The sequence below is a fragment of the Silurus aristotelis genome (assembly GCF_946808225.1).
Source record: "Silurus aristotelis genome assembly, chromosome: 20".
Lineage (NCBI taxonomy): Eukaryota > Metazoa > Chordata > Actinopteri > Siluriformes > Siluridae > Silurus > Silurus aristotelis.
Genome location: NC_139593.1, coordinates 20,614,349 through 20,639,821, shown reverse-complemented (window position 1 = coordinate 20,639,821; position 25,473 = coordinate 20,614,349). Strand labels below are relative to the sequence as shown.

Here is a 25,473-nt window from a genome sequence, read left to right as displayed (position 1 = left end):
AAACTCGTCCCCATGGGCCACACCATCAACAGGGAGTTCTACTGCCAAGTTTAAAGGCATCTGAGGGAGGACATTCAGCACAAGGGACCGGATCTGTGGTGCACTTGTCTTAAAGCTTTTTGATACCACTTTGCATGTATAGTTTACTTTTACATTACATTATGGGAGGTAGTAGCTGATTTAAGCATTGGACTTTTGATCTGAAGGTTGGGAGTTTAAATACCAGCCAGACCAAGCTGCCAGCACTGGGGCCCTGATCAAGGCCCCATCCCCATATCTTTATGTATGAATGAGATTAATGTAATTCGCTCTGGATACGTGCTGCCAAATGCCATAAATGTAATGTAATATATAGTTTTATGGTCAAAGATTGCAAATCTCAAAGGAATAAATTATATATGTGTAAGTTTGCGAGTTGGAGATGTATTTACTTGGTCACAAAAAATTAAACCAAAAAAAAAAAAAAAAAAACCCACAACGAAACTTCATTTGTGTAACAATAACATCATACAAAAACATTTGCTATTTGCTTGCACCAAAACTCTTCAATCTTTGCTCGAAAATATGATGACAGCAAGTGGCAAATTTTTCAAACGTGTGTAAAAATCCTATATGAATTATTACATCATATATGTTTTACATTTTCTGTTCTCACTTGCCTAAAAAACACCGGAGAGAGAAAAAATACACACCATGGTTTCATTCAAATGGAATGAACACAGGCTCATCACTATATATCCAATTAGAATCTGTTTTCTCTCCGGTCCTTCACACTCGTGTGGGTCGGCTATAAAAAATATGAAACCAGCCTGAAAAACTGGGACAAACCACACCAATCTAACCCCAAAATCTCACCAATGTGGTAAAGGCCGATCCAATCTGTGGCATCCACCTCCTCCTTGATGTCCCAGGAGATGACAAGGTTCTGTCCTCTTCCCAGGGTGAACTGATAGGTGGAGGCAGTAAGGGAGGAGCGGCTGTCTGATGTGACCAGGTCTGTATCGCTGTTGGCCCGTTGTAGACCCACTGCCTCGCCTGCGCCGCCTCCTCTAGATGTTCCGCCACTGCCACTACTGCGCAGGTTCTCCGGGCCAAGTGTGTATCGCATGTGTGGGCTGCGCCTCCGCACCACCAGGAGGTGCTCTCGTGCTGTGCTGGTGGCCATGGAGGGGTGGGTGGTGGGATGACTCGGGGTAAGGTGAGGAGCAGGGATGTGTTGGTGGGGGCGGGAACGGGGAGGGAGGACAGCTGTGGCCAGTGAGGGGCGAATGGTGGATGCTGGGTGAACAGATAGATGAAGAAAGAAAGGCCGAAAAGGCCTGAGGGAAGTGAGGAGGAAATTGGGATGTGACCCAAAGAGGGCCAACAAACCCTCTTAATGTCCTCCACTGTCTCTAAAGGCAGTGTCCACTTATACAGCACAAAGAAACCTCCCCTTTTTCCTTTGACCTCACAGCATTTCAAAGAAAACATTCAATCAGACAGAGACAGGGGGACTGACTATAACCCCATTCAGAAGGTTTCTAGTGTTAATCTAGTTACAACTCATCCAAGTCCAGCCATATTCAGTGGCTCCATGAGACATCAGAAACAATGGATAAGACAAGCTTCAAGAACTGTCCTGATGGCATTTTCTGTCAGTTCGGCAACAAGCAAATGAATCAAAAACTCGATCAACCTGATGAATTAAGGTCCTCGTGGTCCACGTTGTGGTCTCAAAGTTACACAGACAAGCAGATACCTAAAAGAAAAAAAGAGAGAAAGATGGGTAAGATTTTTATAATAGTGGAACTGTGTACACCTGCTGCCAACTGGCAAAAGTCATGAATATCCCATGTACTGTACTTAATATCACACACTGCATTCTATCAAAAAAGAAATTGCCCTTCACAGAAGAAGAAAAAAAACAACAAAGACAAATGGGGTAGTGTACTCGATTCTCTTTTCTGATCATGTCACGAGAGAGAAAACCTCTAGAGATGTAGAAAGATAAGCAAGAATCTATCTACCTTATCAGTAGATAGTTTGGGCGATAGTATCCCCTATTTTTCCAATTATCCATCCATTCATCAATTAATCAATCCAGCTATCTGTTTCTACATCGAACCATTCACTTAAACATTTTTTAACAATCTACCGCAACCAACCTGTGGAATGACTTTACCATTGATACGATGAACCTGGCCTAGACATTCTGTTTTAAACTCTCTGCAGGTCTGTCTGTTTATCCATCCATCCATCCATCCATCCCAAAACACAACTTCACATAACTGGTTGTACAGATTCCTCTGCCCTACTTGGCCTACACCTCTGCGATCCTGTGTTACTTTATACCCTTCCTCACTCTCTCTCTCTTTCTCAGCCCTGCTTTCTAAAAGTGTCGATAAGCATGATTTTCCTTGGAGGATCCTAAATTAGCTTCCTCTGTCTGAGCTGTTGGGAAGGACTGCAAGACACGGCGTAGCACAACTCGCCTAAACATCCTTTTAACGCCTCATCTATCCATGAATCTCTGCTTCTGGTTTATATAATTGAATCTATGAACGTTATTGAAAGTAAAGTATGAAAGATACCAGAAAATGTTGTTCCATCAATAAAGTAGAATAAAATATGCACACAGATGGACACAGACGGGCAAAAAAAAAGATCACAAGTGCAAGAAAAGCAGGCGTGAGGAAGACCAGAAGGCACAGCCATGTCTGCTGAAACAAAAACAAAAAAACACCATATATCACCGAAAAGTCTGTTTTATACTAGTTCATCTGGGATAACTAGAAAAACTAAACTAGTCTTGCATGATCTGCTAGTCTTAGTGGACTCAACCGATCGAGAGAAGGCCTCATCCCTTTCCCACCAACACTGAATATTTTTCTGCTATAAATTCCCAAGCACCATGCCTATTTAAACAGTAATCACGAGGAGAAGCAAAGAAATCAGCAGGCGAGTAAAACTGAAGAGCAGCGTGCACACACACACACACACACACACACACACACACACACACACACATACTCACACACACATACTCCCACACATTCCTGTTTCGAAACCACAAAGCACAAAGCATCCTGTCCTGGAGAATGCGCCTTAGTGAAATCACACGCTCCCAAAATCTCCTCAAAACTGCCAGTGAGGAAAATAAACAACGGAAAAAAGGACTCATAACATGTGGCATCCACTATCCATCTACTGAGAGTCTGCTTACACGATAGCGGACACGTAAACCTTCAGGGTGGAACCAACCCTGTTCCTGCAAGAACTCCAGAACTGAACCAACCGGGCAGCTAACTGGTGGTGCATACACCACGTGGAAAACAGCTGCTATCTAGCGGCATAAGACCTCCTCGTTGGAGGAAGCTCTGGAATGGAGGATATATATATTTTTTTTTTTTATCAAAGCACAAATAATACCATTTCTTGTTTGTGGTGTAAATTTTACTGTATAGTGTTTGAAACTATAAAGAAAAATGTAAACGCAAAAGCACCTTTATTATAACTTCCTTTAAATGTTTGCCAATTGATTCATTTGATCTTTACTCAGAGTAAGCCTGACTATCACCGAGCTCATTTTCAGCTCCTTCTACTGTATTGTTTTTAAGAAACTAAAATCAGTGCGTTTGAATCACCACATTTTTTATAAGTTTGCTCAATCTTTTAAATAATTCTTATTTAGAGTGTCCCTGTCTATTATTCTCTTAAATTTCAAGTCATTTTACTGTGGATTTTTTCGGAAAAGTCAAAATCACTCCAAACATCTACAGTAAAATGAAATGAAATGTAATACTATAGTAGACAGAGACACTCTAAATAAGAATTATATAAAGATTGAGCAAACCAAAAAAAAAAAAAAAAAGGAAAATGTTTGATGGGTGTTTGAATATGGAGCAGGATTGAAAATGCACTGACGTTTGGAGTGATTTTTTTCTTTACTTTTCTCAAAAACTGTACAGTAAAATAAGTTTAAGAATATAATAAGACAGGGAGACTAAGAATTATTTGAAAGATGGATCAAACCTATAAGTGTTTGAATGTGGAACATGATTAAAATGCACAGAAGTTTTTATGTATCTTTTTGTTTTGTTTATAACGGAAACGCCGTTCTGAAGCGTCTTTACATCTATTTTGACGGCTCCCACCACTCATACCGTAAATGCACGATTAGACGCGCAACACAACGCAAAGTGCGGCTGGCTTGACCGTGTATTTTGCCTTTACTTGTCTCAAAAAGTCCACAGTAAAATGAGTTGAAATGTAAGAATATAATAAGACAGGGAGACTCTAAATAAGAATGATTTGAAAGCTTGAGCAAACCTATAAAGGAAAATGTTTTATGAGTGTTTGAATGTGGAACATGATTGAAAATGCACTGAAGTTTTTCATTTTTATTTTTTTTAATGTCTTTTTGTTTTGGTTTTATAGCTTAAATCTGCTTGTATTTAAAGCTCATGGCCGCACAGATTTACACACAAAGCGCTTACCTGAACAATCAGAAGCTAATGTCGCTACAATCGCTCAGCCGTTTTGTAGCTTCCTGGTTTACGCGACGTCGCCCGCCGATGACGTCACGGCTTGCCTATTGGCCGGATTTCACACGTGATTCAGAGCGTGGACAACGCAAAGGGAACATCATTTTGCATTATGCCATTTAAAATCAGGGTAAGGCAGTCAAGACCAAAACAAAACATGTTCCTGTTTATCTCACAGGAAAGACAATGATGGAAAGCAAACAGAAAAAAAAAGAACATTAACGGAAAACATGACCATGACCAAGCATGACCATTCCGGTGTCTAATCTGCGATGCCCTGCCTCTGACCTCTGATTAATAAAAGTGCTATTGCATGGCCTGAGTCATTATTCTCTCATTTTATGTTATAATACAAAAATATATGGTTCTTCGCTGTTGATGAAACAAAAATATACGGTCATTTCTGGTGATCGTAACCAAAAGATGAACTCTATACAGTTGCAGATTGACCTGTTTTTGCATCATCAAGACAACTAAATATGAATTCGACAAAATATTTGCTTTACACAGGGTTTACAATATCAGGAATATATGAGGGGTACATTCTCCTTTCAGCACCTGAACGTATTTTCCAAAAACTGACCACATTAATCATGTAGGCCTTCTGTTTGTCAGGGCCTTAACCAGCGACACATTAAGTCATGCAGTTGTGTCTCGCTATTGGATTTCAATACTCGATAAAAAAGCTTCCTGCTGTATGATGTATAAACAGAACTGATGCATTTATAAGTGCATTTTATATCCCTAAAGAAACAGTTGAACCGTTTTTTTCCCCTTCTAATCATAAATAATTGTACTGCTAAAGTATTTTAAATATAATATATACACATAATTCTGGGTTTTGAGTGTCATCACTGCTGTTTTCATCTTTTTCTTCACTGCTTTTCACCCTAACCCCTTTATTCAGGTGCCTTTACCAACCATCAATGAGCATCACTAAACCCAACAATGAATCACTGAACATCATTATTCTAAACAATCATGGATCCCCAAAGTTCTCAACACTCAAATATGATCACCAATGTTCTCAACAGGCAGTCATGATCACCACTGTTCTCAACACCCAATGATGATCACCACTGTTCTCAACACCCAATCACTGATCACCAATGTTCTCAACACCCAATCGTGATCACCACTGTTCTCAATACCCAATAATGATCACCACTGTTCTCAACACCCAATGATGATCACCACTGTTCTCAACACCCAATCACTGATCACCAATGTTCTCAACATCCAATCGTGATCACCACTGTTCTCAATACCCAATCATGATCACCACTGTTCTCAACACCCAATCACTGATCACCAATGTTCTCAACACCCAATCATCATCGCCACTGTTCCCAACAACTAATCACTGATCACCATTGTTCTCAACACCCAATCATGATCACCACTGTTCTCAACACCCAATCATGATCACCACTGTTCAAAACACCCAATCATGATCACCACTGTTCAAAACACCCAATCATGATCACCACTGTTCTCAACACCCAATCATGATCACCACTGTTCTCAACACCCAATCATGATCACCACTGTTCTCAACACCCAATCATGATCACAATTGTTCCCAACAACTAATCACTGATCACCACTGTTCAAAACACCCAATCATGATCACCACTGTTCTCAACACCCAATCATGATCACCACTGTTCAAAATACCCAATCATGATCACCTCTGTTCTCAACACCCAATCATGATCACCACTGTTCAAAACACCCAATCATGATCACCTCTGTTCTCAACACCAAATCACTGATCACCAATGTTCTCAACACCCAATCGTGATCACCACTGTTCTAAACACCCAATCATCATCACCATTGTTCCCAACAACTAATTACTGATCACCATTGTTCTCAACACCCAATCATGATCACCACTGTTCTCAACACCCAATCATGATCACCACTGTTCAAAACGCCCAATCATGATCACCACTGTTCAAAACACCCAATCATGATCACCTCTGTTCTCAACACCCAATCATGATCACCACTGTTCAAAACACCCAATCATGATCACCTCTGTTCTCAACACCCAATGATGATCACTACTGTTCTTAACACCCAATGATGATCACCACTGTTCTCAACACCCAATGATGATCACCACTGTTCTCAACACCCAATCACTGATCACCAATGTTCTCAACACCCAATCGAGATCACCACTGTTCTCAACACCCAATCATGATCACCATTGTTCCCAACAACTAATTACTGATCACCATTGTTCTCAACACCCAATCATGATCACCACTGTTCTCAACACCCAATCATGATCACCACTGTTCAAAACGCCCAATCATGATCACCACTGTTCTCAATACCCAATGATGATCACCACTGTTCTCAACACCCAATGATGATCACCACTGTTCCCAACACCCAATCACTGATCACCAATGTTCTCAACACCCAATCGTGATCACCACTGTTCTCAACACCCAATCATCATCACCACTGTTCCCAACAACTAATCACTGATCACCATTGTTCTCAACACCCAATCATGATCACCACTGTTCTCAACACCCAATCATGATCACCACTGTTCAAAACACCCAATCATGATCACCTCTGTTCTCAACACCCAATGATGATCACCACTGTTCTCAACACCCAATGATGATCACCACTGTTCTCAACACCCAATCACTGATCACCAATGTTCTCAACACCCAATCGTGATCACCACTGTTCTCAACACCCAATCATGATCACCACTGTTCAAAACACCCAATCATGATCACCTCTGTTCTCAACACCCAATGATGATCACCACTGTTCTCAACACCCAATGATGATCACCACTGTTCTCAACACCCAATCACTGATCACCAATGTTCTCAACACCCAATCGTGATCACCACTGTTCTCAATACCCAATCATGATCACCACTGTTCTCAACACCCAATGATGATTTGAGGCATTTAAAAGTGCATTTTCTATCCCTAAAGAAATCTTTGTTTTGTCACCTGCATATTATTCCATGTTTGGTACACAGCCCCGAATAGTCTCTGTGTGATATCCAACCTTCTTTCCCTCCTAACTGTAAATCTGCTAAATATATAACAGAAATAATGTACTATTTATAGCGCCGTGCAAGTCTGTGCGAAAAATAAAATTTAAAAAATAAAAAATGACAGCCCACAGTCTAGCTAAAAACAGAACAGATTTAATAGCGCACTCTGGTCATTTGAACGAAATAGACTTGTTAACTTTATGGGTATTAAATTGTTGATAATAATAATAATAATAATAATAATAATAATAATAATAATAATAATAATAATAATAATATGCTCCAACTATGTGAAGTGATAATTATTAATTATTAACAACTTACTTTATTTGAATTATTTTTAACTTCTCAATAGATTAGAATTAACTCACTTTAACACTGATGTCAGGTACGTACCCGTTAACCTTACCGCCTGCCGCGTGCACACTGATTCAGCAAACCAGAAGTTCTGTGAATTCAATCGCAGGCTTTCACCAATTATGATCTGCCCCATCAAACGGCGTCGGCGCTAATGGACACCTCAGACAGGAAGTGCTGAGATGTGTGCATGAGGTCATCTCTTAGATGAAACTGGAGCTCCACTCGCATTAGCAGGGCTGAACTGATGGAACGCACACTCACTGACCCAGCATCACCTTCCTCTACACCCCCATGAATCTACCTCAGAGGAAGCGCTATCCGGATATCAACTCCATCTTTTTAATAGCATTAAGTGAAATGAAGAAAATGATTGACAGTGCAGAATCGGACAGAATGTGTTTTAGGTGTGCTCGGAAGATTGTGTATTTACTGCAGGATAACTATAGAAGCACAAATCTTTTGGGAAATTGAATACTACAATACTTCTTGGACTGGATTGTTGATCACCATTGTTTCCAATAAACAATTATGATCATCAACCAATCACAGTCACCTCTTTTCTGAACTTTTCAATGAATCACTGACACCACTATTTCCAGCAACCAATCATGATCACAGTTGTTCCCAAAAACCAATCATCACCACTGTTCCCAATAACCAATCATTATACCCACTGTTCCCAAAAACCAATCATCATCACCACTGTTCCCAATAACCAATCATTATACCTACTGTTCCCAAAAACCAATCATCACCACTGTTCACAAACACAAATCATCATCACCACTGTTCCCAAAAACCAATCATCATCACCACTGTTCCCAATAACCAATCAATTTACCCACTGTTCCCAAAAACCGATCATCACCACCACTGTTCCCAAACACAAATCATCATCACCACTGTTCCTAAAAACCAATCATCATTACCACTGTTCCTAAAAACCAATCATCATTACCACTGTTCCCAAAAACCAATCATCATCTCCACTGTTCCCAAAAACCATTTATCATCACCACTGTTCCCAAAAACCAATCATCATCACCACTGTTCCCAAAAACCAATCATCATCACTACTGTTCACAATAACCAATCATCATCACCACTGTTCCCAATAACCAAGCATCACCACTGTTCCCAATAACCAAATCCTTATACCCACTGTTCCCAAAAACCAATTATCACCACCACTGTTCCCAAAAACCAATCATCATCACCACTGTTCCCAAAAACCAATCATCATCACCACTGTTCACAAACACAAATCATCATCATCACCACTGTTCCCAAAAAACAATTATCATCACCACTGTTCCCAATAACCAATCAATATACCCACTGTTCCCAAAAACCGATCATCATCACCACTGTTCCCAAACACAAATCATCTTCACCACTGTTCCCAAACACAAATCATCATCACCACTGTTCCCAAACACAAATCATCATCACCACTGTTCCTAAAAACCAATCATCATCACCTCTGTTCCCAATAACCCATCATCATCACCTCTGTTCCCAATAACCAATCATCATTACCACTGTTCCCAAAAACCAATCATCATCTCCACTGTTCTCAAAAACCAATCATCATCACCACTGTTCCCAAAAACCAATCATCATCACCACTGTTCCCAAAAACCAATCATCATCACTACTGTTCCCAATAACCAATCATCATCACCACTGTTCCCAATAACCAAGCATCACCACTGTTCCCAATAACCAAATCATTATACCCACTGTTCCCAAAAACCAATCATCACCACCACTGTTCCCAAAAACCAATCATCATCACTACTGTTCCCAATAACCAAGCATCACCACTGTTCCCAATAACCAATCATTATACACACTGTTCCCAATAACCAAGCATCACCACTGTTCCCAATAACCAATCATTATACCCACTGTTCCCAATAACCAATCATCATCACCACTGTTCCCAAAAACCAATCATCATCACCACTGTTCCCAAAAACCAATCATCATCACCACTGTTCCCAAAAACCAATCATCATCACTACTGTTCCCAATAACCAAGCATCACCACTGTTCCCAATAACCAATCATTATACACACTGTTCCCAATAACCAAGCATCACCACTGTTCCCAATAACCAATCATCAATCATCATTACCATTGTTCCAAATAACCAATCATCATCACCACTGTTCCCAATAACCAATCATTATATCCACTGTTCCCAATAACCCATCAGCATCACCACTGTTCCCAAAAACCAATCATCATATCCACCGTTCCCTAAAACCAATTACATAATCACTGTTCCCAATAACCAATCATCATTACCATTGTTCCAAATAACCAATCATCATCACCACTGTTCCCAATAACCAATCATCATATCCACTGTTCCCAATAACCAATCATCATCACCACTGTTCCCAATAACCAATCATTATATCCACTGTTCCCAATAACCCATCAGCATCACCACTGTTCTCAATAACCAATCATCATCACCACTGTTACCAATAACCAATCATAATCACCACTGTTCCCAAAAACCCATCAGCATCACCACTGTTCCCAAAAACCAATCATAATCACCACTGTTCCCAATAACCAATCATCATCACCACTGTTCCCAATAACCAATCATCATCACCACTGTTCCCTAAAACCAATCACATCACCACTGTTTCCAATAACAAATCATAATCACCACTGTTCCCAATAACCAATCATAATCACCACTGTTCCCAATAACCAATCACACTCACCACTGTTCCCAAAAACCCATCATCATCACCACCGTTCCACTGAAGAGATCTAATCTTGGCTGTGGACTACACTGGTTTGGCACCACCTGATTTCATGTGACGTGCTAGATGCTAACTCTAAAATGTTGTTTTCTTCTCCTGCTTGAACGATGAAAAGAAAAAAAACATGAGTATTTTTTAACAAGATATTAAATAAAATGTAGACAAAATATATGAAAGTATCGTCAGTATACAGGATTGTCCAGCTTCCTCACACTTCCTCTAAGACGAACCCTACCCCCAACAGACCGACGAGTACAGGAAAAGACCGTTGTCGGTGCTAAGCAGCCCCCATCCCTATCTCTGCAGCTGTCGCTCTGCCAGGAACTGACAGCTCACCTACATTAGCTAATGATCTTCCGTCCTGTCCTCCCTGCTAGTGCATTTCCTCCTCAGATGGACAAGTGAGTGAGGGAGTGAGCTCAGCCTCGGCTCAGCTCTGACTAATTCCCCCTCTGAGGCTCCTTACTGTATATCTCTTCGCCGGCATGATTGAGAGGATTGCTAGCATGCTAAAGGCAAACTAGCATTTGATTGTTAGATATTTCAAAAGATAATACAGGTGGATGATGGTAACCATAGCGGGCCAGCAGTAGGGCTAAATTATATAAAAATAAATGAAATATCGCAAATGTACATATTGTGATACGTTTAAAGCAAGGGCTTGAGGGCTTTGGGGTGTGTTTCAAACCCTGACACACACAAAATCACCAAATGTGCTGCCTGCATACGGTATTTGTCCAATTTCACAGTCCAAGTGAATTCTATTGGTCCTAGCATCGACACCCTTTGCTCCTTGGCCACACAAAACGTTCCCGTAAACACCCTCTACGACGGTACATTTCATATTCCGTAAGTTATTCCACAAGGCACCCCTGTCCTGTTAAACTACAGTTTTAAATATACGTGACCCGGCACATATCAAAAAAACCCAGGCTCTTAGGATTAAGCGTCACGCTCTTCAAACTGCCCCAGCTCTGCTCCTGTATCTACCCACACTTTCTATTTATACCCAGTGCAGGGTTTGGCTATTTATAGACAACACAGACAACACAACTCAAGCTCAGAGAAGCCCAGGCACTGACCCATATCTGAAGCCTAAATACACTTGGAGGCAAATATTCCATTCAGGATATCATACGTTCAAAACAGGTTTGGGTTTCAGGAGGACAAACGCTGCTAAAAGGTCCAAAAGAAGCTCTCAAAAGAAGCGGGTCTTTCCTCCATACAAGAGAATAGATGTGTAGGTTTGCTCACAAACTGCCAGAAATACTTTAGTGCTGCAAAACGATTTTCAAACATCAAATTAATTTGGTTGTGATTTTCTTATTTAAAAAGAAATCACATTATCCCAAGTATCCCAGGAAAGCATTTTCCCAACACACAATGTTAGAATCCCCTGTCCTTCTATCAGTCCAACTGAAGAAAGCATGGCGTCTATGCATTTCTGTCCCAATAAAAGGGGTGTGGCCTATATACCGATAAGTCACAATGAAGGAGTCACATGGCCTCACTGTATATTTTAAATCAAATGCAAAGAAAAGCAAAATGATCGTGAAAAATGGAACCGGATGTGTGGGATTGGATTTATTTATAGTGCTTTGTGCGATCACCTGGAAAAAACCCCCAAAAAATGAGTTTACTAAGAAAAAAAAAGCTGATGAAGAGAGAGAATGCACGAGCGGTGAGAGAGACTGAGGTCAAGAGATGAAGTTCAAGCACTTGACAATTAAAGGAACAGGACGACATCATTAGCGCAGCATGCAATTTTGTTGCTAATTGTTTCCGATGGAGGAAAAGACGCCGGGCGCTATAGATACGGGTCTATTTTTGGGATCATGCGCGAAGAGGGTGCCGTGGGTACGTAGTGGAGGCGAGGGTGCATTCCTGACCTCCTGCTTATTGTCAAGTAGAGCGATTTCGCATTCCTCGTGCATGCGACATATCCTGCCAAGGGGGAAACACAGAGACAGATCTTGACCCTTTGTTCCTGTGACTGCAACATGAATGCAAAACCACACACACACACACAGACACACACACACATTATTCTAATTAAACCCTAAGGTCTTTGTGTCAACAACAAAGTGAAATAATGATGTTTGACCCTTCAGAAAGAAACCAAGCGAATTCTCTGGAAAGGTTTCTTGTAAAGGCAACGGATTCTTCTGTAATCTGACATGAAACAGAGCACAGGGACAAATGATTACGATCATATCAATAACACCTCCCGTGTAAGTGTGATCGCCTGAACTGGCGTGCGGCTAAATAACTTCCAGTGACTTCTGACAGATTTCCGAGAAAGTGTTTGGAAATTCTGGAATTCTGCGAAGCGTACAACTTGTTTTGTGTACACGCCGGCTTCTTGTTTGCGCTTCAATTGACTCCAGATTTTCGCTCATTACTACGTACTTCCAATAGTCCCTGTTTTTCAGCGGCGTGTAGAGTTGAGCTTCCAGGATCATGAGACAATAAGAGATAAAACATGACATCCACCGACATCAGCTACCACACAGAGTGAGAACGCAGGCCAGGAACAAGTGCAACACAAGACGATAAATCCACAGGACCATTCCCATCGTTCCAAAATAAAAAGAACACCGGGGCCAGAACAGGAAGAGCATCTGGAATAAAGACCTGATGTAACCTGACATGCGACCTTAAACAAACCAGTGCTGGATAAAGAAAGCTGCACATTTCCCCCAAATTCAGTCTGTAGATCACACAGATGTTTAACATTGTCTAGATGAAGAACGTAGACATCTTTATAAGTACAGAGTCTCACGTCCGTCATTTAAAGACTTCACCCTGACAAAAATCCAATGGTTTCACTCAGACACTGCAGACCAACTTACAGAAGATGTTAATGTTCATCGCGATCAATTGAAATGTGTTGTCTTGGAGTTCCTATCCCAAATAAATGCACAAAGTTTCCACCAAATCGGAAAACTTTAATAGATTCGTCTGTAACTGTATATGGGATCAGATCGGATCGGATCGGATTGGATTGTATAAATGACATACAATCCCAGTTTCTATTCAACTTTGACAGCTTTCCAAAACGACCACTAAAAATCGTCGAGGTCGGCAGCGGAGTATATTTCCTGCGTTTCAGTTCAGGAATTTCGCAGGGCCAAAAAAACGTCTTACGAGTACCGGAGGAGATTCTTGGACGAAAGGAAGCTGTAGATGTGCCAGCGTGCTGTAAATTTCGGTACGTCAAGCATGAAACCATTTCCAGCAATTTAATAGTGGATCATGAATCCAAAACAAACAGTGGCTAGGTCCATTTAGAAGAAGAGAAAGAAAAAAAAGAGTGTTGTTGCATATAAACACTTGTGGATTGTCTGTGCAGCCCAGAGCACAGCCACCACCCTCGAAGTGCTAACGACACACGATGTAACGCCACCTGTTGAGCTCTTCCTCCACACATGGACCTCTTTCTCATTTTGGGAGGTTTTGATTCGGAGCCTCCAATAAGAGTGGAATTCTGTTTAATATGCAGCAGCTGGAAAAGACTTTGACTGTGACTTCCATAGACATGAAAGGAGGAGGAGGAAAATTAATTCAACTGCCAAAGAAAAGACTGTCTTCAAATATCAATACTGTAAAAGCAATGAGAAATCAATTAAATATTACCTAATTAACGTCTCGTTTTTGTTTTTTAACTCTCTGGCTGATCATTTTTTTTTACACTTTTCTGGCAACAAGCTTCGGAATCTAAACGGTTGTAATCTGTAGTTTCACCATGAAAAAATATCTGGCACAATCAGCACTGCATTTAAAAAAAAAAAATGTTTATTAAAAAAAAATAAAAATCATAATTTTGTCCATAAACTCTTTTGCTTGAAATCAGGACAATTGGACATGATTGCACTCTTTGCAATTTTAGTCAAATAACGTTTTTTTTATTAAAGCGTTTTGAGAGCCTATAAAGCAGTTGTCTATTTTTTTTGCATGTTGCATCATTAAGACCATTTTAGCCAGTTTCCTTTGCTCCTGGTCAAAGGCTTATGTGTTACTCTGGTTGAGAGGTTTTGTGGGACACGTTAATGTCCCTCTGAAAGTACATGCAAACTGCTTCCTTCAGGAGACAAGTCCTCATAACCACATGCAAGCAACAGCTTCCTCTCGTTGATGAAATTGTGCACATGTTTAGATTCACTGAGATCCCAAAAGATATTCAAATGTTTTGTTTTCCAAATGCACCTTTACTTCACACAGCACGATGTCTTGTTGTGATGAAGTGTAAACTTTAATACCTGCCCAGCAGAGACTGGGCACAGGGCCAGCATCAATACAAGCTGTGGACGTTTAAGCGAATCTATTCAGGACGATGGATATTGGACCCGAAAGAGAACCTGGCCACAGTTTAAAGTATGGGGAAAAACAGAGCTGTTTCATGGCCATCGGTCAGGACGAGGGATCGGACTGGGATTTAGGCGATGGAGACGCTCCATGTTTTTGCTGAGATTCTTTTAACGATCCGATTTTTTTGCAGGATCGGTAAACATGTGAATTCTTTAGGTTTCATGTAAGTATGTATAAAGCGACCCAGTCATGTGAACTGTTCTGATACATACAAGTCAATCAGACAGTATAACTTACAGAAACAGGAACAAGACTTCTGTTTGGTTTTCTTCCTGACACTGGTGAAACGTTCCCAATATTTCCTAGGAGGAAACGTTTCCTGTTGTGGTCAGGGTTAAATAAATGAAACCATCTCATTAGTAAAGGAAAACTGTAAGTGTTGAGGATGAGACAAGCAAAAAGAAAAAAACTCACAACCCTGGAGTGAAGAACAGGATGAGAAACAGACTGTGTGTGTGCTGGAATGGCATTGAGGTGCGAATGCAAATTGGACTTTTCGTTGTCTGGATATTTCCAGATAAATGGGTTACTGAAGCACTGAGCACATGACATGTGAACACTGGAGAAGATCTGGAGCTATAAACAGGTGTATCGATTATCTGTCATCAACCATTCGGTGGACTGTGGAGGGACAGGACGCCTTTATGGTGCCAGGTGTCAACCCAATAAACATACAGTCTCTATCTATCTATCTATCTATCTATCTGTCTGTCTGTCTGTCTGTCTGTCTGTCTGTCTGTCTGTCTATCATCTATCTATCCATCCATCCATCCATCCATCTGAAATAAAAACCTGTAGCTTATTGTATTCTTCAGATCAGCCCCAGTGTGTAAACGGGCTCATGTTATAATCCGTTTTTTTTTTTTTTTACATGCCGCACTTAAAATAAATAAATAAAAATAATTTCATGCAGGTATTACAGGTAGAATCGTTAAACTCCGGCGCGCGCAGCTGTCAACGTCAAACAGCGGCCGCATCCGTTCAAGGTAAACAACATATACATACATACATACACACACACACACACACACACACACACACACACACACACACACGCGACATTTTATAAACACTGAAGTCTGACTTAGCACAGTGTGTGTGTGTGTGTGTGTGTGTGTAATAATTACCTGGATATTTTCCCGTTATATTGTACAGCGCACGAGCCTCCCGTTAACTGGCCCTCCTTGAGTGCGCGCGCCGGTTATCCTCCACCTCCGCGCTCGCGCACGACAAGAGGCGCGAGCTCGGAGAAAGAGCGCGCGCGAGCGCCGAAAAAGGGGCGGAAAAAACGACGTGCTTGTGGTTTTCTGTCTTTCTTTTCTTTCTTTCTTTTCTTTTCTTTACATATCTGAACGTGCGCGTGCGCTGGTTTAGGACACAAGTATCCGCATTCAAAGCCGTTCCGTTCACGCGTACCGTCGAAACCCCCCCAAAATTATAACTAAATAAATTTCAACAAAAAATATAAATATATGTATAGATTCTTCAGTGCACGTGAAGAGCCCATGCGTGCGCGCGCGAGAGGTGTCGGGTGGTTCATGATAAGGAGGACAGAAGCGGAATGCATCCTCAGCTTATCTCCGGTTTCCGTTTCGCCTTTTGTTTCATGCGTTCGTCAGCGCCCCCGGTTCCAGACCCGAGCCGGGAATTCCCGGTGCATTAGCAATTTATAGCAAAAAATATATATAGAACAAACAAACATCAGAAAAAAATATGATCGTGTATCAGTTAAATGGCGTGTCTGAGACGTGCAGCAGCTCATCAGTCCAGTCCGGGGATTTAAACAGCGTTATGATGATGCTGGAAAAACCTGGACATGGCAACCCTGTTAGAGAACCAGGGCAGGACCAGCATTTTATTTTGCTCCAGCCCACCGAACACACCCTTCATCTCCCGTCCTCTCATCTCACACTACATCATAATCTGTGATTTTATATATATATATATATCTTATATCTCACACTGTCCCAAATCAGCTTTACAGGTTATAAAGTGAGCATGTGTTCCCTAAAAGTCTACCCCTAATGAGTGATATCTGTGTTGACTATGGCAAGAAAAAAACTCCCTGAGATGGCATGTGGAAGAAACCTTAAGAAGAACCGGACTCAACAGTCCCCAGGCTCGTTCCATCATGGTTGAGTGCTGTTCAGTGATGTACATTTAAATCCAGAAATGTTCATGCAAACTGTGGTCCTGAGCCATTCTATCAGAATATTAATATCAATTACACTCCAAATCCATCCTCAAAGTTCTTGAGTTTCTCATGGATTTTTAGACTGGTAATGTGGAACCGTCCCCACCAGTATTCAGTGGTCTCCACTCCGTTACTCCACCTCACCCATGCCAAGCACCATTTATTTTTTACATAATAAAATCAAGTACCTCGTTATTTTGTTCTACACAAAGAGCTGAAGGATGTTTTTTTTTTTATCTAGCGCCTCCGTGTGGTGAAACCGATATATAACACCAACCCGTCTCTGTACTATCAATAATAAATAGCTTTATTCTGGTAGAAAATACTATCATACAAACATGTTATTCTCATTCTGTCATTCTGTCATTCTGTCATTCTGTCATTCTCTCTCTCTCTCTCTCTCTCTCTCTCTCTCTCTCTCTCTCTCTCTCTCTCTCTCTCTCTCTCTCTCTCTCTCTCTCTCTCTCTCTCTCTCTCTCTCTCTCTCTCTCTCTCTCTCTCTCTCTCTCTCTCTCTCTCTCACACCCACTCAGATAACACAATATGTGTGGATGTAGTAACGGGCCATTTCCTTGTTGCCGCTCGCTTGGTAGATGAGTGAAAGATTGAAGGCGATTTCTCGGCGCAGGTCCACCTGATCGTCATCAATGCCCTAAAACCCAACCAAATTATTATTATTATTATTATTATTATTATTATTATTATTATTATTATTATTATTAATTCAATCCTGCTGCTGATCTGGTACTGACCTCCAGTTTGAGAGGAGGTAAGCTCAGGGCTTTCTGGTAGTAATGGATAGCCAAGTGGGTCAGACTGAGCTGGTGTAGAGCACGCCCTAAATTATACAAACTCTCCTGACAATGACCCCTGAACTCCACGTAACGCCACAGGAAGGAAAAGCCCTGCGTACAGAGAGAAGGGAACAGAAGTGACATCTAAATATCATCCATTGACGTGATTCGTGCTCATAGTGGAGGCATGAAGTTTCAGCTGGGTTCTTTTACACCTCCCTCAGCACCGCACGCCGTGTTTTCCGTGTGCGATCTCTGCGCAGGACGCCCACTCGCACCGAGCGCCTTGAGCTTCCTTTTGCTTTGTTTCGTTGACTCCAGAAATGCTTTCCGTCTACAAATTTTCTTTAGAAGATACGCTTTACATGGGTTGGAGCAGATCTCCTGCTATAGCGCTCCACTCCTACCCAAGACCTTTGGGATGAATTGGAACACACCCCAGGCCCCATCACCTCTATCAGTACCTGACTTCACTCCAAAATCCAGTGGAACATCTTCTTCAGGAAGAGTGGAGGTTATTATAACACAAAATGGTGACTACATGTGGAATGGGACATTTGAGTCTTGAGGTCAGGTTTCCCTAAACGTTTGTCCTTCTACTGCATTATTACGGCGCTTCATCTCGAAGGGCGAGCGGCTCATAGATGTACTGACATGGTTAGAATGTTCACGTGACGAGTAAGCGATGGCGAAGCGATGGTTTCGAGACACGTACCTGTAGCACCAACGGGTGTCTCTTCGTGACGAACTTCTGCGAGGCCATGTGAAAGAACGTGAGGCCCACACACAGACTGTGCAGAGGATGGCATGGCTGATTCCTAAACGCCTGCATGTACTGACCTGATGAAACCACGACAATGAGAGAAAGACACTTAGACTGGATAAACGCACCAAATAACTCTAGATACATAAGCAGGCAGGGATATGCGAGGATCCTGGTGTTAAAAACTTGGAGAAACCCTGGAGTGTGAAACCCACACACAACCAAGACTCTCAGCTCTGAAGCGTACCGAGCGCGTGTTTGAAGGTCCCGGAGACGAGCGACGTGTGGCCGTTGAGCAGGCAGAGTGCGTGGTTCTCGGGGTTCTTCAGCATGAGGCGCAGACAGAAGCGGTGATGGCGTCCGTCATGGGAGTGCAGCGTCACCTGGCTGAAGATGTTCCACAGCTGAGCTCGATCCACAGTGTACATTAGCATCAACCTTTTTTTTTCGGAGAAAAGATGAAAAGAAAGTAGCAGGAACATCACGCACAGTATTATGGAACGGATTCTTCTGGCAAAAAAAAAAAAAAAGCACCCACCTAATGTAATCGTACGCTTTTCGGAAATTGCGGTCCAGGAAGGCGGCGCTCAGGCCCAGGTACTCCAGCTCTTTGCGTTTGACGCGGTCATCATAGAACGAGTAGAATTCGAGCGACGAGTCGACGAGGAGCTCAGCCTCGGTGAAGCGGTTCTCCTCGCACAGGACGTCCAGGCAGCTCAACAGCAGGTTCCACCAGTCCCCCCGAGACAGCACACTCGTCTTTCCTATACGGAAACACAAAATATCGTCTACGCTCCTAACACGAGACTGAAGTTATTAATAGTCGCCGGTACACACACACACACACACACACACACACACACACACACACACACACACACACACACACACCTGTTATGTCCAAGTAAGCCGCTTCCTGGTCCTCGATTTCAGACAGCATGTTCTTGGACACTCTGATAAGCCGCAAATGCCTGGTGCCAGATGACGTGCTGGCGATCAGACACACCTGAGCTCTCACCATCGCCACCTACAGACCAGGAAAAGAATCACAAGACTTAAGGCACAAATCTCACGTGTGAAGGACTTCGAAGCTTTCACGAGTACACAAGTGGTGCACCTTAAGCAGCATGGAGAGCATGGTCAGCAGGGTGTCTATGTAGTCGTCAGTTCGGCCTTGAGATCGGAGAAGTGTGGAGCGGTGCAGCAACAATTTCAGCTCCTGAAACCACATATTACACACGGTCAGTGTAGGAGACTCTGCGTCTTTTACCCTGATTAGCTACTGGTAAAGGAAATGCGGACAGCTAGCTTCTTTGATACTCATTTAGTGAAGCAAGAACATCTGGAATAGTGTAGGAGAAGCCAGGACATAGACCTGCTGGGCTGCCGAGGAGTCTTGAGCCAGAGTGTCGGGGTCGTACATGGGCTCCAGCGCCTCAAGGGCAGATTCAGGTCGACCCAGCTGCTGCTGAAGGGTGGAGAGAGCCAGACGTGCTTCCAGATGCAGAGGTGCCATCTCCACCACCTTAGTGTAGCTCTTAGCAGCTACTTCTAAATGGCCAAGGGCCTTCAGACACTCTGAAAAGAGACAAGACAAAATAAATATAAAGTATAGAGAGTAGAGAAATGAACTCCTGGATATCACATGTATATAGTAAAATTGTAATATAATTACAGAGGGAAAAATTTCAAGTGTAAGAGACGATGAGGACAAGCAAACAGCATGGAGGATAAATAAAAGGCTGAACAAAAGACCTGGTGACAAAGTAAAAACTGGGAAGGCAAAACATAAACAGAAAGCAAAAAATAATAATTCTGAGAGTCTAAACAAAAGACATGGAGGCTAAACGAAAGCAGCCTGAGCTAAAAGAAATGTAGGCTATAAAAAATACAAGCAGCCTAAAACCCATGACATGGAGGCTAAACAAAGACATGTAAGCTAAACAAAAAAGACAAACCAGCCTGAGACAAAAGACATGGAGGTTAAACAAAAGACTATCAGTCCGAGCCTAAAAACCTGCAGACAAACAAAAGGTATCTGGGCTAAACAGAGAACGAGCAGCAAAAGACATGGAGGTTAAATAAAATGAGGCTGAACAAAAAGATACTGGAGCAAAGCAAAATTCAAAGGAAGCTAAAAGAGAAGAAACAAAGAACAGACATGAAGGCATAATGAATGAAGGTTCTACTAAAGTGTCAACATTCCAACAAGATGGAGCCCCAAGCAAGATGTGTCGAAACAAACTAAAGTTAAACAAACCATAATGATAAATTAAATTAAAATGGAAAAATAATAAAACCATACCTGCATGTCGGAGCCACACTACAGCGAGGTTGTATCTCTCCGAGCAGACGAGTGCAGCAAGCAGAGGCAAGGCTGAACCGTACTCTCCCTTATCCATGAAGGCCTCAGCCACATCCAGATACAGATCGCCCAGCTCCTCCGGGCTCTGCTCCATCATCGACATCACCATTGGCTGCAGAGAGCGATAGGATGACGGGTCAGGACCTACGAACAACCTCCAACTCTCTTCAATTCATTACGCATGAAGTGTAGACACAGAAAAAGCTGGTGTGATATTCCAAGGGTTGAAAAGCAAAACATGAAACACCAATTCACACAGATATCCACCAGTCCTAATGCATTCCGACCAATCCCTTACCATTATATATTCTATCCCATTCTGTCCTATTGGATCCAATCCAATCCCATCTCATTCCATCCCTTTATATGCAACTTTATACATCATCATTCTTTTCAGTTTTCCTAAAGTGTATGATATCCCATCCATCATATTCCTGCCATATTCCTGTGTCTCATTCTTTCCTCCCCTCTTCCATTCAATATTATCCAATCCTGCATCACCACATTCCATCTCAACCATCATATCCCAAATCCTTTTCCGTCCTACTACATCCAATCCAAGATCATCCCATTTCCTTTCTAACCCTCCTAATTCGCCATATTTCATTCGTTCTCACCCTATCAGACAATTCCGGTCCGATCCGGAAGAATCCGTTCTATCAAACCCTCACACTAAGCTATCTCAATGTTATTTAGTGGTTAACGCACTTTGCACTTTGGATCCGAAGGTCGTGAGTTCAAATCCCAGACATGCGGAGCTGCCAATGCGGGGCCCTCGAGCAAGGCCCTATAAAGAATTTCTCCTGAATGTAAAAGTGTGACTATAAAGTGAACTCACATTCAAAGGTTTGAAGACATTCTGATGGATTAGGCACACCATGAGCTTCACCCTGATATCTATAGGAACATCATCAGGCACCACCACCTCCACAATGTCTCCTACAGAAAGCAAAGAGCAAAATAAGGCGAAACAGGGGCAGGAATCTGATATTAATTCGGGGGCTCATAAAAACGGCTCTACCTCGGGCTTCTGGAGTCTCATGCACGCCTTCTTCCTTCACGTCGTCCTCGTTCTCAGCTTCCTCTTTGGTCGCCCCTCTGTCCAGGACGATGCTGCAAAACTTGATCAAGGCCTGAACACCATGAACAATTAAATAAAAAAAAATCATTAAAAAAGAAAGGTCTTCTGCTCATTTCTTTTCTGTGCTCCTTAATCTTGATAATCATAACATAATTAAAGGGGGCGAGTCTTTTATGAAAGGGGACAGGTCCGATCCCAATACGCATAAAACATGGGTTTATTTTAGAAAACATTTTGGGTTAATCAGTGTGTCACGATAAAGGCACGTTCTTATCATTTTCAGAAACTTATTTTCAGATCAGACTTTTTGTACAAAATCAGTTAGAGCCGTTTCCTCAGTTTCCTGATCCTCCTCCTGGTTCAAAAATGGACACCATTCTTTCTCTTAACCCTGATAGACCAGGGCTAATCTCCGTCATGTAGAAATCAACAGATTCTGTAAACTGGGACTCCTCTGAATCACTCCAGCTTGATTTAGTGCACTCTTCCTCTTTATGTGTCCGACACAGAGCACACAACACGACATTACATTCCGGTCTATAACATATCAGCCACTTCAAACCCTTTTACACGGAATTCCTTTCAAGACAAATTTGCCTTCAACAAATCAAGATGTTGTTACTTTCACCACACTATTGGCCAGGAGGCTTTTCCTCAAGTGGAAACATGTGTCCCCTCCTTCACATGAAAGATGGATAAAATCAACTATTTTGTGTTTAAAGCTGGAAAACATTCGCTTTTCTTTGAAAGGGTCTTTAAAAACCTTTTAGAAAACATGGAAACCTGTGTTCCATTATATTGATACTACTGACGTGTCACTTGAAGATGTGGAAGAGGATTCACTTTTATTTCATCTTTGAGTATATACAGTATATATATATATATATATATATATATATATATACACACACACACACACACACACACACACACACACACACACACACACACACACACACACCTTTATACATTGACTGTATTATTTCATAACTATACTTACGGCAGTGATGTAACGTATACGTGTTTATGTCGTGTGTTTGGGATGTTAGGGCAGGAGGAGATGTGGGTTTAAGGGTGGGCTGAAGAGCAGATTTGTGGAATACTGGTTTTTGTATGTATAAGATGTTTCATTTGCACAAAATGTTAAATATATTTGGGGGGGGGGGTCCCCTACCTCTAAGGCTTTGCTGTACTGGTGGTTGGCTATGTAGAGCTCGGCCGCCATGTTCAGACACTCGTGCGTGACGAGCTCGGGATGCCTGGAAAGGGCTTCTTCCATCACGCCGATAGCTGAAGGCAGATCGCTGCTTTCATAGTAGCTCCTAATCTCACAAACACACATTACGTTTAAATGCAAGTACCACAATGGCCAGTAGACCAGACTTGGCTGGTTAATCGAGCGCGACGTACTTAGCCATGTCGCGTGATAGCTGCATGAAGTGCTCGCTGTCAGTAGGGGGCAGCAGCGTGAGGATGCGCCGGTAGCCGTCCATGGCCTGCCTGTGCTCACCGACCTGCTCGTACAGACTCGAGCGCTCCCACAGATAGCGCACGTTGCTCTGGTCGTATTTGATCGCTGCAAAGACACACGGACATGTCAAGAAGAAGTGCGTCACGTTTCCATCTCCACGAATCAGCGCAGTCCTGACCTTTGCTGTAGCAGATGATGGCCTGCTTGATGTTCTCCTGCTCCAGCGACATGTCGGCCAGCTTCAGCCACTCGTCGCAGTCGCTCGGGTTGAGGTGCGCGGCGATCAGGCCGAACTGTAGCGCCTTCTCCACGTCCCCCTGGTCCTCGTAGATCATCGCCAGAGTAGAGAAGGGCTCATACGCCAAAGGAGCTACGATACAATAAATAAAAATAGGATGCCATTCCATTAATTATTCATATAAAAAAATATATGAATACTATATGTTCTGATCAGTCAGATGTAAGAATTGCCCAGCGCTATGGATATAGAACACACCTTGGCGGATGATCTCCATGCACATCAGGACCGCATCTTCCTTCTCTCCGCGAGCGTAGCGAATGTTAGCCTCGCCCATCAGGCCTCGGAGGGCGCGGGGGAGCTTACTGCGGGATCGCCGATCCTTAAGCATCAAAATAGATCAAGAAACATAATGAGATTGGTATGTCCTTCATTTTAAACATCACATTCCACATTGAGTTCCCATTTGCTGTTATAAGAAGCTCCACTCTTCTGGGAGGATGTTCCACTAGATTCTGTGGAGATTTTGCTCATTCAGATACAAGGGAACAGTTTTAGGAACGGTTTAAAAAAATAATAATAATAATAATCTGGCTGGAAAAAGTCAGGTGTCCCAATACTTTTGACACACCCTTCAGAACTACGTATATACGAATGCAGTGTTTTGGATTTGATTAATTCTCGTACCTTCATCATCTTCTTGTTTTCCCGGTTCAGCTCCATCTCCAGAGCGAACACGTCCCCCGGGGTCACCTCGCTGCTTCCGCCGCCGCCGCCACCTCCCGCGTAATGCTCGCCAATGTCCTTCCACTCCGCTCCGTCCTCGTCCTCATCTTCGTCATCCAGCTCCTCATCTTCCCCGAGCATGGAGGCAAAGGCTTTTTGGACACAAAGGCTGACTCCTTCTTCTTCTACAGGTGGAGGGAAAAAACACATGACATGAGACTTGCGTATAGAACAAAAAACAATTAATAAATCAAATGAATCAATAAATAAAGAGTTGCAGGATCACCTGAAAGCAGCAGGGACAAGATTTAGATGAACAACAAACAAATATCAATGAGGGTTTTACCATCCTTTATTTGTGTGTAAATTATTTACTGCTACAACCTTTTTGTCCCTCACAAAGAAGCCTTTCCGCTTCTTCTTCTTCTCTCTTTTCATTGTTAGATTAAATGCTGGACACTGATACAGAAATGTCCAGAAAATATTATAAAACATCAGAATTCGCCTAAAGGACACAGTAACTCTGTGAAGTCCATGACGTTATTGAGACAATGAGGTCCGTGTTTCTGTACTGACAGGAGGCACAAGTTCTTGTGAGTGCTCTTGGTACCTGCGTGAGGTTTGCGTGAAGGTTTCAAGGTCTGCTTTGACGTGCTCGCCACAGCGTCCTCATTCTCATCAGAAGCGTCTCCTCCAAACTCCTGGACCTCAGACAGGAACATCAGCAGATTTTATGGTTTGAAACAAAAACAT

The 25,473-nt window shown here is 42.3% G+C and overlaps 2 protein-coding genes across 5 annotated transcripts in view; both read right to left on the bottom strand.

Annotated features, from left to right (window-relative positions):
* Positions 1 to 16,921, bottom strand: part of hecw2b (HECT, C2 and WW domain containing E3 ubiquitin protein ligase 2b) — a 38,962-nt gene extending 22,041 nt beyond the window's left edge. For 2 of the 3 annotated variants that reach the window (XM_083522018.1, XM_083522019.1), the window contains exons 1-2: positions 4,479 to 4,582; positions 856 to 1,741 (exon numbers count right to left, since the gene is read on the bottom strand). In XM_083522018.1, the coding sequence (XP_083378144.1) occupies positions 856 to 1,165 (310 nt within the window). In that variant the 5' untranslated portion in view covers positions 1,166 to 1,741; positions 4,479 to 4,582. Of the gene's footprint in view, positions 1 to 855; positions 1,742 to 4,478; positions 4,583 to 16,215 lie in introns of those variants that run through there. The other variant, XM_083522017.1, reaches the window with a different exon arrangement.
* Positions 16,922 to 17,568: 647 nt separating this feature from the next.
* The window catches only part of gtf3c3 (general transcription factor IIIC, polypeptide 3), a 9,217-nt gene continuing 1,312 nt past the window's right edge, over positions 17,569 to 25,473 (bottom strand). Inside the window, exons 2-18 of one of the 2 annotated variants that reach the window (XM_083522023.1) lie at positions 25,331 to 25,421; positions 24,682 to 24,905; positions 24,253 to 24,376; positions 23,935 to 24,126; positions 23,696 to 23,861; positions 23,460 to 23,607; positions 22,226 to 22,337; positions 22,043 to 22,143; positions 21,145 to 21,316; positions 20,215 to 20,417; positions 19,957 to 20,058; positions 19,731 to 19,866; positions 19,378 to 19,603; positions 19,087 to 19,277; positions 18,792 to 18,916; positions 18,035 to 18,187; positions 17,569 to 17,934 (exon numbers count right to left, since the gene is read on the bottom strand). In XM_083522023.1, the coding sequence (XP_083378149.1) occupies positions 17,812 to 17,934; positions 18,035 to 18,187; positions 18,792 to 18,916; positions 19,087 to 19,277; positions 19,378 to 19,603; positions 19,731 to 19,866; positions 19,957 to 20,058; positions 20,215 to 20,417; positions 21,145 to 21,316; positions 22,043 to 22,143; positions 22,226 to 22,337; positions 23,460 to 23,607; positions 23,696 to 23,861; positions 23,935 to 24,126; positions 24,253 to 24,376; positions 24,682 to 24,905; positions 25,331 to 25,421 (2,589 nt within the window). In that variant the 3' untranslated portion in view covers positions 17,569 to 17,811. Of the gene's footprint in view, positions 17,935 to 18,034; positions 18,188 to 18,791; positions 18,917 to 19,086; positions 19,278 to 19,377; positions 19,604 to 19,730; positions 19,867 to 19,956; positions 20,059 to 20,214; positions 20,418 to 21,144; positions 21,317 to 22,042; positions 22,144 to 22,225; positions 22,338 to 23,459; positions 23,608 to 23,695; positions 23,862 to 23,934; positions 24,127 to 24,252; positions 24,377 to 24,681; positions 24,906 to 25,330; positions 25,428 to 25,473 lie in introns of both variants that reach the window. The other variant, XM_083522022.1, reaches the window with a different exon arrangement.